The sequence below is a fragment of the Podarcis vaucheri genome, assembly GCF_965113315.1.
Source record: "Podarcis vaucheri genome assembly, chromosome: 4".
NCBI lineage: Eukaryota > Metazoa > Chordata > Lepidosauria > Squamata > Lacertidae > Podarcis > Podarcis vaucheri.
Genome location: NC_138762.1, coordinates 35,144,113 through 35,162,457, shown reverse-complemented (window position 1 = coordinate 35,162,457; position 18,345 = coordinate 35,144,113). Strand labels below are relative to the sequence as shown.

The window sequence follows — 18,345 nt, the reverse complement described above, 5'->3', positions numbered from 1 at the left end:
GCCACTCTTGGGGAAAGGAGACTATCACTCTAAAGAAAAGGGAAACAATCTGAATAATATGAATTCCTGGAAACGGCAGGAGGGGAGAGTGCTGCTGTGCTCAGCGCTTCTGTTTGCGAACCTCCCATGGGCATCTAATTGGCCACTGTAAGAACAGGATTTATAGGTCGCTACTAACCGACGTTGTCCATGGTCACTGTAGCCGATTCACCACTCATTGGGAAAAGATGCAAGATATCTTGATGTTTTCCTCTGTTCAGGAAAGTATGGCCAGAAAGATGCACCGGCACTATCTCATCCTGTGTGCCAACACTGGTGAGGTGCCATTTAATAATATTAGCCTGACAAAATCCAAGGATATCTGTTCTATCAGATGCATAGCCATTGATAGCTAAAATAAAAACGACAACAACAATATAACAAAGAATATATAACTTTACCAGGAGCATATCAAATTTCCAGATCCGATGGACATTATAACAGGAATGAAACAGACACCTGTAGGAACATGTTACACATAATGACATAGCAGAAATTTGGGCTCTACCACTTTTGACTGCATGGGAAGATCTTATCATTAAATTGTATTTTGTTTAATGTTCTCAGGCATAAAAAAGCTCCCTGCATCTAATAACTAACTCATCAAGGGGAAGATTATATTAACTTGGGCTAAGTTACTTCATGCAGGGAGCTTTTTTTTTTTTTTTACACAGGGCGAGCATTCAAAAATATGATTGCTCATTTGTAGTGTAAACATTTATAATTAACATAGTTTTTTAAAAAATAGAACTGCATGTGACAGAGGCTGCAGAGTGTGGCAGAAAGTCCCGGGCTGGCCCTGCCCCAGACATTTGATCAAAGCAATCCGATGACAAGCTCAAAACAATATGATCCCTCTTCTCAAGTGGTACAATGTTGAATTTTGCCACCTTAGTTTACCACTTTATTTCTATGTAACTTGTAGCATTGTATTGGTGTAGTGTAGTGAATGCCATCAAACAGTCAAGCATTATGGAAACAGCATGCTATTCTTCCATTAAAAACAAAACAAAAAAACACCCACATAATTTTATTTCACACTACTGAAGGCTTAGTGAAATGATGGGTCAGGTTTCTACTCACTGTGCATGACATTGGACTTGTAAAACCTGGGGTCATCTCTCTTAACAGTGGAGGGATTGCTGCAGAATCTCTTGATATTGTCCTCCAAATACCAGCTCTTGTTTTCATCAAAGACGGCAAAGAGGGATTGCTGCTCGTCGTCAGCCTTATTCTGGAAAGCATTAAGACATGCCATCATTTCCAATCGCATACCCTCTGCACTCCATTCTGACTTATAAAACAATGAATCTCAAACCTGGGCAGGCTGTTTAGGAATTCTAGACAATTATGCTGATTCCTTTCCTACCTGGATGATCAATCCAGTGGCATGGTCTCCTGTACTATTTAATATCTACATTAAGTTGCTTAGACAAGTCATTCAGAGAGGCAGATGTTATCAGTGTATATTCATAAAATAAGAGATGAATTAATCAGTCAATTTTTATTTCTCCCAGTTTCTCACCTGTCCCATTTCTGAATATATTTGCATGAAAATTCATAGGCATTGTGTGCACATTTCTCCTAATATGCACATTTGTATGGAATTTAGCCTAGCATAAGTATTTTTCCAAGTGTAACAGAATGCATTTTAGCATTGTTTTCACTAATATATACATTTTTGTACCCCTTTTTTGGCTGGAGAGCTGCATGGCATAATTTGAAGAAGTGCAAATTTTGAAGAAGAGCTGTGTTTCATTTCATGTATTGATTCAGGAAGGGCAAACTTTATAGTTTCCCATTAAAATGCAAACTTAATCAATTTCTCCCCTTCGCTATAAGACACTCAGCCCTACTTTGACTATTGATCAGATTCAATGAAACCAGTATTTGGGTTCAGTAATGGAGTGGTAGAGCACAAATAAACTAAAACTCATTCCAGATAAATTGTTCATCCAACCAGGGAGGTAGGGTTCAACCTGGTCTGAATGGGGTCAAATTCCGCTTGAAGATCCAGGTTCATTGTTTGAGAGTTCTGCTGGATTCAGTGGTTTCTATGGCATAAAGTGCCTTTCATTAGCTCAAGTTACGGCACCTTTCTAGGTAGCCTGGCCACTGTTATCTATGCCCTTATAACCTTTGAAACCTCTGCTAGTAAGCAGGCCACTGGGCTAAGTTTTGTGCTAAATGGATCTGGTTATGCAGGATGCATCTTGGTAGTATTTAAAGAACCATACTGGCTACCAACCAATCTTTTTCCAGGCACAATCCAAGGGTTGGTGTTTATCTATAAAAAAAGTATTACACAACTCTGCCCAAGCACTACAGTCATCATCTGAGACCTTCTTCTGGATTCCTCCACCATATGAAATAAGGCTGGTTGCAACGAGGGAGTCTTCTAATCTATGGCAATCCATATATCTAATGCCCTGGTCCATAAGAGGTAATGTGGCACCAAAACATTCATTCCAATGCCAGGCAAAAATGTTTTCGTCCAGGTATTTTGCATGAGACTTCTTTGAAATGCAAATAGTAGCTTGGAGAGGGGATTTTGTTCCATCTCCATACACCCCCAGCACGGTCCTGTGGCTGCTCATGCTTCTTCATGGGTGCTGTTTACATGACTAAAATATGCATTCACAACTTGTCTGGCCCCAAGAGCCTAAGAGCAGCTCTGCTGGATAAAACTATCTGGTTCAAAATCCTGTTTCCCACTCACACCCAAGTCAGGGACAACCAGAAAACCTCTCAGAACCAGGCTTTCCAGAAACAGAACAAGCAAAGTGTGGGTGAGCCCTTGGAGGCACACTGCCTCAGAACCTTGAGATAGCAGCGTTACGGCCGCCATCTTTTCTCTCTCAGTTTGCAATATTTGACAGTACCTTACCTGTGTTCCCTTCACGTCGAGTGCCTTGCGTTTGCAAACCAGAAGTGGTCCAATAAGTCCTGAGGCGATATCCCTTGTTATATCAACAGCACTATGATAAAATCTGGTGAGACACTGAGGATCTTTGCTTGTGGGTTCATCTGTGTCGAGTACAGTCCAACGATATGTGTAAATTTCCCCTGGTTGGACTAGTTTACCTTCAGTGCTGTTCTCTGGATGGAATAAGGACACAAATGGAGTAAGAGGATAAGAGCAGAAGCAAATGGCAGTTACCATGTACAGTGTGTAAACACTGCCTGCAGACCCCTTTCAGACACTCGGGTTCTGTGCTCTTTCCTGCTACAGCTGAAACACATCGCTTTTTCTGGAGTAAGGTGTGATTTCACATATTGTGTGACTTTTATTCTGACATGCAGAAGGAGAAAGAAGCAGAGTGGAAACCACCAGGATCTCTCTCCTATGCCTCTCCCATTGGACTATTGTGCTTACATCACTTCCTTAATCATGGAATCTCCACCCATAAGAAGAGCCTACTGGATCTCATCTAGCGTCCTGTTCTCACAGTGGCCAACCAGAAGCCCATGGGAAGCCTTCAAGCAGGATCTCTGAGCACAACAACCCTTAACACCTACAAGCTCACTTCTTATAACAGAAAAGAGCTAGCCGGGGCATCTCAGAAGTCCAGTTGGCAGAGGGGTGTGGGGCCAGGGAAGAATGGCCAGGAGGTTGCTGCCACTGCCCCACCGCAGCATCTGTCATATGAGGCGGCCACTTCCCTCTGTGTCATGATGGGGCCAGCTCTGTCCTTAATTAGACAGTTAATTTCTTCAGCTTTCTATTCCTATTCAAAGTACCCTTGGATGTGGGTGCCGCTGTGGGTTAAACCACAGAGCCTAGGGCTTGCCGATCAGAAGGTCGGTGGTTCAATTCCCCGCGACGGGGTGAACTCCCGTTGCTCGGTCCCTGCTTCTGCCAACCTAGCAGTTCGGAAGCACACAGTGCAAGTAGATAAATAGGTACCACTCAGGCGGGAAGGTAAATGGCATTTCCGTGCACTGCTCTGGTTCACCAGAAGCGGCTTAGTGATGCTGGCCACATGACCTGGAAGCTGTATGCCGGCTCCCTTGGCCAATAAAGTGAGATGAGCGCCGCAACCCCAGAGTCAGCCACAACTGGACCTAATGGTCAGGGGTCCCTTTACCTTTACCTTGGATGATACTGACTTTACAGTTAGCTCTGAAGCTCTTTAAAAAGGAATGACCTTTTAAAAAATATTTTTTAAAAAAACTTTTTGAAAATGACAACTGGACACCTCTATCGACTGAACTGCTAGGGAAGCAATTTCATATATATACATACAGTGTGTGTGTATATATATATATATTTTATATATATATATATATATATATATATGCCACCATAAGAAAGATAGGAGGAAATCTAGGCAGAAGTAATGAATAACCAACCTTTGGCACCAGAAGGATAAACAACTCCTTCAGCAGCCTTTGAAAGCGTAACTCCATGCACATAAATACTGTAGGGTCGGCTGGCCATGTTTTTGAATACAATCTGTTTAAAATGTAGGTAGAGAATATGTGTTCAGTATGGCAATAATGCTTTATACAAGACGTTTGCAGTAATAGTAGTAGAAGCTGAAGCAATAATAATATTAGGGTGTTTTTTTAAATAAAAAGGTACTCTTCTACTAACTATACCCAGAGGGATCTACAGGATAACCATAAAACCAATTGGAGGAATGCAACTAATAAATAATTTCTAGAAGCAACTGTATGTGCAGGATAAAATATTTGGTTAATAAGACTCACGGAGGAACATGTTTTATGCATAGGGTTGTCATCAACACAGCACTGCATAGGAGAGACAGTGGGTTGGGTCCAGCCTAAATTAGTGGCACTTAAGCTCCACTGAAATCATTGTGAAAAGTTGGTCATGACTAAGTTAAGACCCATAGATTTCAACAGGACCCGAGTACAATTAGCTTCAGTTGGATGCAACTCAATATAAATACAGATGTTAAATTTTGGATAGTCAAAATGCATATAGCGAAAGTCCTATGCGTGAACTAAATAAAATGAAATTTTAGATTCTGTCCTTATACCTGTTGTTCAGTACTTACCTTTATGTTATCTCTGACCTCAGCGCTGATAAGAGGCCCCAGAATTCCATGTTGTTTGGCCCTTGGATTGTCTATGCGTTTGGTGAAGCTGGCATCTTTATATCGTCTGAATATGGCCTTTTTATACTTCTTGCCAATGTGATTGGAAAATGCTTCCAGATACTGAGTTTTATATTTCCTTTAAAATTGGGAAAATAATTGGGAAAAGAAAAGAAAGAAAAGAAAGAAGATCTGTAAATGGGGAGATAGACATCTATTTCTTTTGAGAGTACATCTATGTGGGTGGAAATGTTTATTTAGAAAAATCTACATTAACACAAATGATTATATGCATTGTAGCAACCCAAAGAAACCCCAGTAAAAAGGCAGGAATAAATAGAGTAATGAAAGAGTTCTTCTGCACGTGTTACCAAACTGCTATTTTCACATTATATTTGAGCTTTCAAATAACATAAAAACCACCTCTGGATATATGGTTAGCACCATTTCAGTATTACTTCCAGAAATAAATCTTTTTGCAAATAACACCAAAATGAGTGCTGAACTTGCTGTATATTCTGCTATATTTCTGGAAATGGCTTTTATATCCTGTGAAAGCTCAGGCACAATGCAGCAATTAACAGTCAGTGAAACATAAGGAGAACAGAATAAATTGTCATGTGAATGCAGCCTTGGTCATGTTCCTTAATTTCAGGGGATCAATTCAGAGTATTCTTTGAGAGAAGCCAGGATTGTTTAAAGTGGTGTGAGACTATTTTAAATGTTTAGTGTGGATGGAGCCTAAGAATTGAGAACCTTATCCAGTCTATACACACCCCTTAACCAACATATTCTATCATGTTACCTATCAACACTGTCAGGAATTTCCGGGGCATAATCCCAGATTACTTCTTCAGCAGCGATGTAAAAGTCCCAGTCCTTAATCATCCGCATTTCTTTATAGGATAATTGTCTCGTTAAAGTGTCTGGATTTCCACAGTCTTCTATGTTGAGGTAACCATGCATTCCAGCTGGAAAGACAGATCATGACTGTTAGTTGTAAAAGAACGTGCATGCCCAAGGGATCTTCTTGTTTCTCTTCAGCCAAACCAGGTGGAAGTTCAAGATTTTATTATATATGTATTTTACTAGAGACCTCTGAAAGATGTACATTTGTCTCCTGCTGCGATCAAAATCTCCACCACTTTAGCCAACAAAAAGAATCTATGAGCCATTCATTACTCGCTTAAGGTATAAATAACAAAGCCATGTTAATGCATCTTGAAACACACAGCAGTATGTGGAATCCATTTGTGCCCTTGCATCCATGGGTATATGATACACTGGTTACCCTGCACTAACAGAAGGCAGGGTGAGATTTTCATCAATTCCTTCTCCCTTCTGGGGCCCCACCTTCCCCAGAACAGGTTGGGGGATTTTCCAGAACAGTAGAACAGTGTGGGAGGTGGCATGGGAGGTTGCATGGGAAGGGGGGAATCTGTGGACATTGCCTCCCCTCTTCTTCCTTTAGCAGAGGACTCCACTAGATCAAAACCTCTTCTGCAAATGGGAAGACTCTTTCCATTCAAGGAACGGCACAATTCAATACTGCCTTGTTTGTTTTGGAGTGTGACAGAGATTCACAATGCCATACTTTTAACAAAATTAAACAATGTCTTCATAGGGACAGGCTTGGGTTTTCTCCAGGATGCTAAATAAATCCATGCAGCTTCTTCCTAGTAATAGCTGTACAGGTGCAAAAATTATTTTGAGAGTATGTCTTTACAAGTGATAGTTCTGCATAGTTAGTAACAACTAAGATAACAAAACAAAGCATTTTCACTGGCTTAATATAGGTTTTAATCAACTAAATGTACATAAATGAGCATATTATGATAATCTCAATGTAAATGCACTGTTGAGACACTGAAGACAGCAGAAGATAACTTTAAGAAACAAAAACTACCACTTATTGTTAAAAGAAAAAAGAAGTCTCTTAATATTTTATTTTTTCATTTCCTATTACAGACACATCAGAACCAAATTGGTTGCAACAAATAAAGAAGTTGCTCTTGGCTCACAACTTCACCAACCTAAATGTTTCCTCATGAGTCAAAAGCAGCTCCCACTGGCTAATCTAGTAAAACTTTGCTTTATTAATCTAGTGACTAAACTGATAAAGGTTTAGACTTATCCATAGGCCTTTGTACTTAACCAATGAAACAAAAGACATTTGTATTGTCTTCTTATTTATTTATTTATTTATTTAGTTAGTTAGTTAGTTAGTTAGTTAGTATGAAGGGTCAGCTTAACTAACAACACATCCAAAGGTTTAAAGCGAATCACGTGACTATCTGGACAGATGGCGGTGGCCACTGAAAATCACTGCATGTACAGGGTGAGTCTTTTAAAAGAGGCCCTATGGAACATGTGTGCCCTGTATCCACAGGGCCTCTTTTAAAGGACTCACCTTGTATTTCAGTGGTGAGCCAATTGTGGACAAAGGACACTTCATGCTTTGAGCATACTGCCACTACCCCCCGCTAACAAAATACAGTTGTAGTTGCAGGTGTCTTGTTATTCTGTAGTCAATGTATGCAAACCGCAGTTCTAATTTATGCCAGATTGTTTTCCTAGCCCCCACCCCACTCCCATCACCACATGTGCTGCCATAGTTAAGATGATTTTGCATGTTTTGTACAACTGCTATATGAGTGAAGGTAATGAAGGCTGCAGTTGCACCAATGCCTGCTGAAGAAAGATCTCCTTGCCTTCTAGATGCTTTCCAACAAGGGACGATATGAGCCACTTTCCTGTCTTGCTCACAGACATATTTGCTGTTGCTGATGCTCCTGCGACAAGGTTGATCGTTGACATTTTATAGTGGTTTTGCTCCAAGGTTTGCCCATTGAAATGGACCGAGAAGATCTCAGGTGCAGAACTCATCCCTATCAAATGCCAACTAATGCGATGGTAAGCACAGGCTTGTACATCTGAAACGCAAAAGAACAGCAGTTGGAAACTTTTGTTTCAAAATCCCTGTACCGTAATGGCAGTCAGTCAAGCAAATCCATCTAGGTTAACAGGATATACAGTACCTGGCAGTGTTCCATTAGCGTAGCCATTAATGGTGTACATGAGGGAAGATCCTTTTTGCCAGCTTTTGCTTTCATCGAACACAGCAAACGTCAGCACATATTCCCTGTCAAAAAATTTCTGTGTTCCATTTTCATGCAGGCTTCCTAGAAGAAGAAGAGGCTGTCACAGACATCGGGGCGGGGGGGACAAAGTGTTTTATCAAGTAAGACATAGATAATGAAGGACCCCTAGGAAGCTGTCCATCAAGTTCATTACTGTTGACACTGATTGGCAGCAGCTCTCTAGGGTTTCTCTCCCGGCATAGGCATCAACTCTATGGGGCTGAGGACACTTCAGCCCCACCAAAGTATGAGGGGACAGGACTGAGCCCCCCAGTCTTGAAGAGTTGGGCCTGCTAGAAGATAAATTATTCCTGTCAAAAGGGCCTAGTTTGTCAAAGGCCAAGGAGCTGAGGCAGATGATAAACAGGGATGCATGTGTGGGAAGAAGGGACATTACAGATAACCCCCAACAAACACTTGCTGGTTTCTTCAACCTAAATGTTTTATTACCGTTTTTACATATCAGCAAGGCACCAATAAGGCCAGAATTGAAGTCTTGCACCATGTTTTCATGTGAGTAGTAGGCATAGGTGAGGCAAGGAGGATCACCCTCCCGTGGTCCAGTTCCTGCAGAGGCCTTCCACATGTATTTATAACTTTTTCCAGGAGGCACAGCATCATCCAGTTTTTCGACAGGCAATGTCTTGTCGGAATATGAGGAACCTTCAGTGGCAGGGAAGCAAGGATTCGCCATGTGTTACTCATACATAATCATACCAACAGTGCCCTTATGAAGCAGTGAATAAATAAATGTACATGCACCCACCTATCCATATACACGCTGAGTCTAATGTCCTCTTTATACCAGGCATGGAGAACCTGTGTCTTTTCAGATGCCGTTAAACTATAATTTCCATCACTCCCTGCCCATGGGCCATGCGAGCTGGGAGTGATGGGAGTTGCAGTCCAATACAATCTGGAGGGTCACAGGTTCCTCCAATCTATCCACCTTTCTTATACAGCCCTACCTGGGGACTGTACATGCACATACGGTACAGGAGAACAGGTACTTATTCCCAGATAGCCCTACATAGGCCCGTGCACACACGGTGGGGGCAGGGGAGGTGCAGCTGGGTACACTTGCCCTGGGCCTTGGAGGGCTAAGCCAGCTGGAAGGGGAGGGGTGCCAGAGGCCGGCTGGACTTGGCTGTCATACCAAGAACACCCCGTGCTTCCCAGTCATTTGGGGACAAGCTCTACAGGGGCCTGGCACTATTTGCTATTGCTGTGCAAACTGAAACTTGCCAATTTGTTTCAGTTTACCATTCTCCTCTACCATTGTATATCAAGGGCTCTTTTGCAGAAATTACTTGGAAGAACATATTTCCATTTACTTATGCAAATGGCATATGGATATTCCTTCTCAGCTCACTCTAGAAGAATTAGTTCTATTTAATATGCCGCTATTTAAGTATTAAAGGCATGGCAATATATTTCTGGGGGTCAGGTACACCAATTTGGTATCATTATCCCTTGCAATTCAAACAACAACTTGTGTCCGTCACTGGCTGATGCCTAGTACAAAATACAGGAGGGCACAAATCTAACATTCCTCATCAGGAAAAGCTGCATGAAGCCCAACAAAATATATCTCATTGTTTAAAATGTTGGTATTTCTTGCACTTGCAGTTTACCCCTAAGCCAGGTTAAAGTATATCCACTTTTACTTTTCCTTCTAAGAGCTGGGGATCTGATCAAAATCTGAGGCAGACCTTAGCTTTTCTGATGTTGTTATATAGTTTAGTCACTAGGTGGCATTTGACTTCATTATATCTGAATGGACAGGCTGAAGCTTCTTGTTATGGATTTGCTCTTGTTTAAAAGAAATAATAACGTCTAGCTTCCTGACTGGTGTGTCTTTTACGTTTTCCATTACAGTCATATTTCCACTAATGGGAGCTCTGGTTGGGTGGTCCTGATGGCCGACGAAGCCAGGAATATGAAAGGATCGTCACCGGGATATCTGACAACACAGTCACATTACCAGCACTTACCTTCTGAATGTTTGCTGTACGCTATGCCTTGTGGGTGAATACTCAGTGGTTTATTAGCCAGGTTCTTAAAATGAATGACAAGTGTATCTCCCACTTCAGCACGTAGTGTTGGCCCCAGAAGCCCTACCAAAATGATAATATTTTTTAAAGAGAGAAAGAGAAATCCCTAAAATACACAACATGGGAAAAGAGACTTGTGTTGTGACTGAGAGACAAACTTGCACACACAAGTGGCTATTAGAATGCACCATCATTCCTTAGGGCAGGAGGGCAGGAATGTTATTATTTGTTAACACACACCAACCTTCCTCCAATAAATTCAGAACAGCAATTGAGTTTTATGCTTGTTTGTGACGTAAGAAGAAGATGATAGCTATGCTTATACAGGCAACTCCCCATCTTCCTGGGGGTTTCATTCCAAGGCACCGCACATTTAATTGAAATTGCTTATACAGTGGTACCTTGGGTTAAGTACTTAATTCGTTCCAGAGGTCTGTACTTAACCTGAAACTTTTCTTAACCTGAAGCACCACTTTAGCTAATGGGGCCTTCTGTTGCCGCCGCGCTGTCGGAGCACGATTTCTGTTCTCATCCTGAAGCAAAGTTCTTAACCTGAAGCACTATTTCTGGGTTAGCGGAGTCTGTAACCTGAAGCATATGTAACCTGAAGCGTATGTAACCCGAGGTACCACTGTATTGGGAACCAGTGTTAGAAACTGAGATATGAAAGCTAGGAGCTAAATGGCACCTTAAACCTAGGTTATGGGTGCAAAAATGAAAAGTCTAGGTGCAGATTTTTTAATAAAAAGAATACAAAGCTGAAAAATGAATGAACCGCACCTAAAATATTATGTTCATTTTTCACATGGTCTGGTCCTTCCCCTGTCCAGCCCGCTAATATTCTTAAGAGGGTCTCTTCTCCAGTCTTCAGAGAAAGGCTGCAAGTGGGGAGGCAGAAAAAGGTCCTCCTTTCCTTCCCCTCTGCTGTTTCAATCTGAAATCTTAGGTGCAGTACTGTGCCCAGAGTTCAGAAACTGCTCACGCTAATGAAATTCACTGTCGCAGAAATGCACCTAGAACAATGGGCGTTTCACTGTTGGGAACACCATTGAAAAAGCCTGCAAACACCATCTAAACCTCTGGAAACCATTGGGAAACCCTTAAAAACAAAAACCAAAATCCACCAAACTCCACCACAATTGCTCCCTCCAAACCTCCTTGCTCAAATTCCAACTCTCCACAGGCCTCAACAGTCAGTGCAAGGGCTCCTAGGATTGTGCTTGCAAAAGCTTGTGGAATTGCTAGACGCTATTTCTGCTGTTTTTGCTCTCTTTTAGGGCCATTTTTGAGCGGCACAGGTGGGGAGGGTGAGCAGAGCGAGAGGGCAGGGAGGATGAGCAGTGCAGGTGGAGGTATGGCAGTGGTGGCAGAGGGTCGAGGCAGCCTGGGCAGGCAAGGGAGGTGGCGGGCATGCAGCCACAGCATGGTGGAGGGGCTCCAGATTTTGTAAGTAAAAGTTGGAGGGCATGGTTTTGATGATTCCATTTTCTTTTGAGCCTGTGGCCTAGTGTCAGAGAACTGACATCGGAGCTAGAGGCGGAGGGAAGGCTCTCAAATGATGCTGGAGAAGGGCCCAGCAGGGAGAGAGGCAGCTCTGCAGATGGGGAAGCAAATCAGCGCAACACCAGGGATATAGAGGGGTTGATGGGGGAATCGTCGAGAGGGCTCCAGGACTCTTCACCGGACACCAGCGGGGAGAGCACGGGTCCTCCGCTACCCACGCCCACCCTGCGCAGAAGACTTCCGCACAGAGAGAGTAGGAGGAGACTGGGTGTCAAACAACTTTTATGTTGGAAAAGATTTAAGAAACGCCCACTGACGGATTCTGCTAGCGACTGAGGCAGCCACGAAGTGAAGGGCTGCCCAGACTGAAAGGTTTAGCAAGGCAACAAAGCCTGGAGAGGCGGCAACTTACGCACGAGCAACCCATACAGATTACACCTAGCTAAACTTAAAAGGCCTGTGCCTAAATTTTACTTTACAGTGGTACCTCGGGTAAAGAACTTAATTCGTTCTGGAGGTCCGTTCTTAACCTGAAACTGTTCTTAACCTGAGGTACCACTTTAGCTAATGGGGCCTCCCACTGCCAACGCTGCGCAGTTTTTGTTCTCATCCTGAAGCAAAGTTCTTAACCTGAGGTACTATTTCTGGGTTAGCGGAGTCTGTAACCTGAAGCATCTGCAACCTGAAGCATCTGTAACCCGAGGTATCACTGTATAGAACTGAGCTTTCCAAACGGTTCATGTTGGTGACACGCTTTTTAGACATGAATCATTTCACGACACAATAATTCAGTTTTGCATCATTTCGTGACTCAGTAATTCAGTTTTACTATCAAACCGGAGGTTAAACTAATTCATTCGTGTGACACACTTACACATTGCAGCTGACACACTAACGTGCCGCGACACAGTTTGGAAAGCTCTGGTATAGAACAAGTATTTGCTGCTTATGTAGCAGATACTCGTTCTGGAACACTTAAAAGAATAAACTGGTAGAATCCATGGTGACCGCTGTATGCATGAAAAGAGAATCGGCTAGGCGTGGCAATTGTGCTTAATCTTGAATTGTTTTGCAAGTAGATGAAGGAAGATATTGGGAGACATTTAATGAATAGGAAATTAATCAAAGTATGAATAAATAAAGACATTGAAAAATGATTATATGTAATCACATGTTATTATGGTGAGTGATCTGAAGAGTTCATGTTCTAATTAATACAGTATGCCCAAGCAGGGAGCTGAGCCTTCCAGTGCAATTCTCCCCACCCCACCCTACCAACACATTGAAGGAATGCCCGAAAAACCTAGTCACTTAAAAACAAGGAAAATTGCATACAAAACAGAGGTATAAGCAACTAACAATATTAGACCACTCCATCAGCGTGGTAAGAAACTTTGTATTCGGGCTCCGTATACATTACTGACTTGACACACAGCTGGGTTGTTATTTTTCTCAATTTAGATTGAGACTGGGGGGCGAGGAGCATCAAAACACAGTATTTCATAAGAAATGACTGAATAGATACAGGAAAGATTGATTCTGACTAATGCTGTGTGTACACCGCTTCCCACACCAACAGTGGGAGCATACATGTGCAGAGGCAAATGGGTGGGTGTACACTGTCTTATTTATTGTTAGAAACTACAATAATGGCCTGTTGGCATTGGTTCTGTTTTATCATATCAGGCCAACCGCTAGGAAGAGAAGGCACACTGGCATGCAAGAGGGTGGCATGTTTTGCAAGACCCTTTCTCCCACTGAAACAGCACTGTATGAATCTGTAGTTTCCGTGGGAAATGATATGCAAAACCCACCTTGTAAACTCATTCTTTTTTCCTATATGTTTCAGTGGGGTGAAGCAAATACCCAGCCACTCTGCTATACAGTGGTACCTCGGGTTAAGAACTTAATTCATTCTGGAGGTCCATTCTTAACCTGAAACTGTTCTTAACCTGAGGTACCACTTTAGCTAATGGGGCCTCCTGCTGCCGCCGCGCCGCCACCACACGATTTCTGCTCTCATCCTGAAGCAAAGTTCTTAACCCGAGGTACCATTTCTGGGTAAGCGAAGTCTGTAACCTGAAGCGTCTGTAACCCGAGGTAGCACTGTACTTATTTATCATTAAAATTTGTAGAAGACTTTGTGTGTCATGCAGGAAATTCTGGAACAATGTGGAAGTGAAAGAAGGAAGCCACAACTCAGTCTTTGTGGCAACGTGCAAAATAACATTGAAAGGAACAACAGCTAGGCGTCCTTTGTATATTTTGAGTCAACAATACAACACTAGTTACTGAAATGATTAGTCACTTTCTAGTTAGCTGTTCTGCACAAGTGCATTTTTGGTATCTGGGGTCATTAATGGGACAATGGAAACTATCTAATTATCAGTGCAAGGAGAAGAACAGAGTAATTTGGAAAAAATGACTACTGACCGTATCCTGGCCATGCTCCTTCTCACTGCTGTTGCTACCTGTTCACCTGCCTTCTGCAAACAGGTGGCCAGGGATATGAAAGAGCAGCAGGATCCACCTACCTCTAAAACTTAGAAAAAGAATGTGGAGTATTTTCAGGCTGAGGGCCACATTCCTCATGGATAAGCTTCCAGGGGCCGTATGCCAGTATTGGGTGTGGACAGGGGCAAAAGGGTCATAGCAGATGTGACTCATGCCTTGAACACTGGGCTGCATTCCAGCCAGGCAAAAGTCAGACGTTTCTATAATGTGGCCCCCCCCCCGCCGTTCTCTCCATCCAGCTAAATAAGAAGCCGCTGAGTCAGGCACTCAAAGAGGATAGAGTAGACCCATAGGAAGGAAGAGGAGAGGCAGCAAAAACAAAGTCCTACTGGGTTCACGTTGGCCAGGTGGGAGGGTGTTTCTCTAGGTTTTGTGTTATTCATTTTGGGGCTACTCTTTTATTTTATTTTTTAACCTCCCCATTTGTCCCTGATCAGTGTGCCAACTCCAGGGCAGATGTACTCTCCCCACCCACGCTGTTTTGGGGCCATGTCTAGGGAATAAGAGGACTTTGGCTTCTAAACCTCCCTTGACCCACCCCACCACCAGAGTACCAGTGGTTGAGTGGCAAGAATAGTAGTGGTTTCTCTGCAAATAGGATGTCCCGCCTCTGTCTGCAGACCTGCCTTACTGCAGGCCGAGGAGGGAAATCCACTTTATCCTCTAACCTCAGGAACATCCATTGGATTGTGGCCTAAATGGGTAAATAAACTTGTAGTGGCTTAAAATGTTGTTAATTTGGATTTGTGACAGCAGAGAGATTATACCATGCTGTGAAAATTTCACCAGCAATATCTGAAAATCATGCCGTGTTTACCTGATAGAGCATTTCTTGGTTTTTCCTTTTTGAAATCTGCTTCATACTCGCTGTAGATAATTTTCTTAAATAGATGATCCGATTTTGGTAATCTGAAATAGAAGAGTCTTAAAACTATCACAGGAAATAGCTTCCGTGTGGAAGATACGTATAAGAACTCTATGGTGTAAAATATATTATGCAAGTTAAGCACAGTTGCAGAAATCAACATGTGTACCAAACACATTTTGTATTCTCAGCAGAACCACCTGCTGAAACAAAGACAGGAGACAGGGCCTTTTTTGTAAAGGCGAAAGATTTATACGATCTGAGGATAAGCCAAAGTTTTCATCGGTGGTTGCAAGAACAAACGAGCCCTATATTCCAAACAAAGTGCTTGATTAACCTGGAGGTAGGCTGTATGAACTCTGTATTGATTTGTGATGTTTTGTTGGGTCTCTGGACCGTAATAAAGATTGTTGTTGTTGTTTTGTAAAGGCACCCCATCTCTGGAATTTTTTCTCCCAAAAAGTATGCCTGGCACCATTCTCATTTTCTTTTTGGCACCATGTGAGCACTTTTTTTTTCTTCCTCTGGTCTTTTAAAAATGTGTGAAGAGGTTTTACATGGGCATTTTACACTACATTAAGAAAAATGTGGTTTTCAGTAATATACATTTCAATAACTTTACAGTCATTTTAACATTTCAAAACTCGACTTCCTTCTTCCTCTTTCTGTGGTTCCTTAAATTTATATTTATCATTTGCTGCATATTCTAAATTAACTCTTATGAAACTGCAGGTTATTACAATAATCCTGTCAGTGTCCATATCTGTTTACAATTTATTTGTACATATTCAATAAACCATTTCCATTTTTTATAAAAAGTTTGTCTTCTTTATTTCTTATTTTTCTGGTAAGTTTCACCATTTCTGTATAGTCCATGAGTTTTTGTATCAAATCTTCTTTCGTCGGGACTTCTTCTTTCCATTTTTGTGCAAATAACATTCTTGCCACTATAGTTGTATACATGAATAAATTTCTATACTGTTTTGGTAGTTCTACCCCTATAATTCCCAGAAGGAAACTTCCGGGTGTTGTTTTTTTAACGGATGTTATTATAAACATTGTTTTCAATTCATTATATATCATTTCCCAGTAAGCTTTAACCTTAGTGCAAGACCACCACGTATGATAGAAAGTACCTTCTTTCTCTTTACATTTCGAACACTTATTCATTTTTTATTTATACATTTTTGCCAGTTTACTTGGTGTTAGATACCATCTATATAACATTTTCATACAGTTTTCTCTTAAACCATAGCATGCTGTAAATTTTATACAGTCATACCTCGGGTTATGAACGCTGCGGGTTGTGTGTTTTCAGGTTGCGGACCGCGTCAAATGGGTTCCTTCTGGGTTTCGGTGCATGAGCGCAGGATGACATCACGCGCATGTGCAGAAGCGCCAAATCACGTCACACACATGCACAGACATGGCGCTTCAGGCTGTGAACACTGCAGGTTGCAAAGATGCCTCCCGCACGGATCATGTTCGCAACCCGAGGTATGACTGCATCTGTATTCCATAATTATTCCCATGCTTCCATAACTATATTATAACCAATATCTGTTGCCCAATTTTACACTACATTGTTTTGCTATGCTTTATTTCAATTTTGAAGTTATTCGTTTATTGTTAACTGAAGAGTGGCCAATAAAACCACTAAATAAACTATAAGGTTATTTTTCAGAATTTACTATATCCTAATCTATTCCAACTCTGTGTTAGGGCTGGCTTGAATGGAATAAGCCTCAGAGATGTACACAAAAGCAAGAATATGTGGAGGATCAATAGGAGGAAATCAGGAAGGCAGGTGTATGTGCTTCATTAGAAGCTTTACTGAGACCCCTCAAATTCCTGAGCCTTTGTAAAAAGCTGCCACAACACACTCAGATTTAACATTGCTCTGTTTCGAAAGAAAAGCTGAGATTTTTAAAGAAGATAGAACATGCAGACAGCCCCACTGGACCATGCCAACAACCCATCTAGTCCTGTTCTCACAGTGGCCAATGGCAGAACCTGCCTCACAGATTCAACACTATTGAGTGCATTTTTTCAACTAGTCATTCAAGAGTGAGCCCAGAATGTGTGGGAGTTCCATAGGTGCATCTGAGTGCGTATGACATTCTGGCTCAGGACATTAGTCCAAAAGGCAAGTTACAAAGGTAAGTGACTGATCTGTGGGTTTACCCAACAAGACAAAGATTTGGGAATGTGAGGCTGCAAATATTTTTAAGGAGGCTATGGGCCTATCCAAGGTGGGGCAGAGGCAGCAGCTGCCCACCCTGCATCAAGTAGAACAACAGAAATACTTAACTAACTGACCAATCACATCAGTTCTGACCCCCCCATAAAAGTCCTGCCCCCCACCAAGTCCTGCGCCCCCTTAACAAAAATCCTGGATATACCCATGAAGGAAGCCAGGACAAAAAAATAAAAATAAAAATCTCCACTTGCCTAAGAAGCTAGCAGAGCATCATTTCTTATTCTCAATCAAGGTTTGGGAATGTCTTGTGACATTTTTACATAAAAAGTTAAAAGGTGCCCTTGAGGCTCTCTCTTTCCTCTTGTTGGCATCTAAGCGTGGGCAAGTGATCAAATGGACATTCTCATCCACACAGGTTTATATTTGCATTGCAAACCAGTCTAAGGCTGAAATTAGATAGGACTGCAGACGTGATGGCCTGCACATCTCCTCTCTTTCTCCCTGTTTAATAGGTAGTACTGTATTTCCGATATGGCACACAGAAATAATGAACATACACAGTCAAAACCATAAAGCTACTTAAAACCAAACAAGAAAATACATCACAAAGTCGAAGAACAACAGCTGCACATCTGAATTTTCTCTTGCTTGCATGGAAAACAACTTCCTTGCACTTAACAAACTAGTATATCAGAGAGAAAGAAGCCTCATGTGAGCAAACTTCATTATTCTAAGTGGTAAAAAAGTGAATAAGCAGCAAAATGCTGAAAGCCAACAATAGATAGATGAAAATAATAATGAGTAACACTAGCAGAAAATCTATCCAAAAATCACGGCAGTTAGAAGTCACACCATTGAAAGCAACTTAAAACTAACATTTATCTTGGTTAAGCTAGCAGCCCATTCTTCAGGGGTGGGGAAACCTCACCTTCCCATTACACCCCCAAATAAGCTACACACATTTAGT

General features: G+C 41.8%; 1 protein-coding gene and 1 long non-coding RNA gene across 3 annotated transcripts in view; one reads left to right on the top strand and one right to left on the bottom strand.

Annotated features, from left to right (window-relative positions):
* Positions 1-15,356, bottom strand: part of F5 (coagulation factor V) — a gene marked incomplete at its 5' end in the record, with an annotated part of 36,569 nt that extends 21,213 nt beyond the window's left edge. Inside the window, 11 exons of the mRNA XM_082221087.1 lie at positions 179-391; positions 1,123-1,273; positions 2,927-3,138; positions 4,393-4,495; positions 5,064-5,241; positions 5,908-6,073; positions 7,814-8,035; positions 8,141-8,284; positions 8,693-8,905; positions 10,237-10,359; positions 15,131-15,356. Of these exons, the coding sequence (XP_082077213.1) occupies positions 179-391; positions 1,123-1,273; positions 2,927-3,138; positions 4,393-4,495; positions 5,064-5,241; positions 5,908-6,073; positions 7,814-8,035; positions 8,141-8,284; positions 8,693-8,905; positions 10,237-10,359; positions 15,131-15,356 (1,951 nt within the window). The remainder of the gene's footprint in view (positions 1-178; positions 392-1,122; positions 1,274-2,926; positions 3,139-4,392; positions 4,496-5,063; positions 5,242-5,907; positions 6,074-7,813; positions 8,036-8,140; positions 8,285-8,692; positions 8,906-10,236; positions 10,360-15,130) is intronic.
* On the top strand, positions 12,887-17,366 carry LOC309531517. Of its 2 annotated transcripts, XR_014219348.1 has the most exons (4): positions 12,887-12,981; positions 15,370-15,521; positions 16,901-16,985; positions 17,091-17,366. It is a non-coding gene; the product is annotated as an uncharacterized lncRNA (long non-coding RNA). The 2 variants fall into 2 exon arrangements; XR_014219349.1 differs by having other exon boundaries at positions 16,901-17,366.
* Positions 17,367-18,345: the final 979 nt, after the last annotated feature.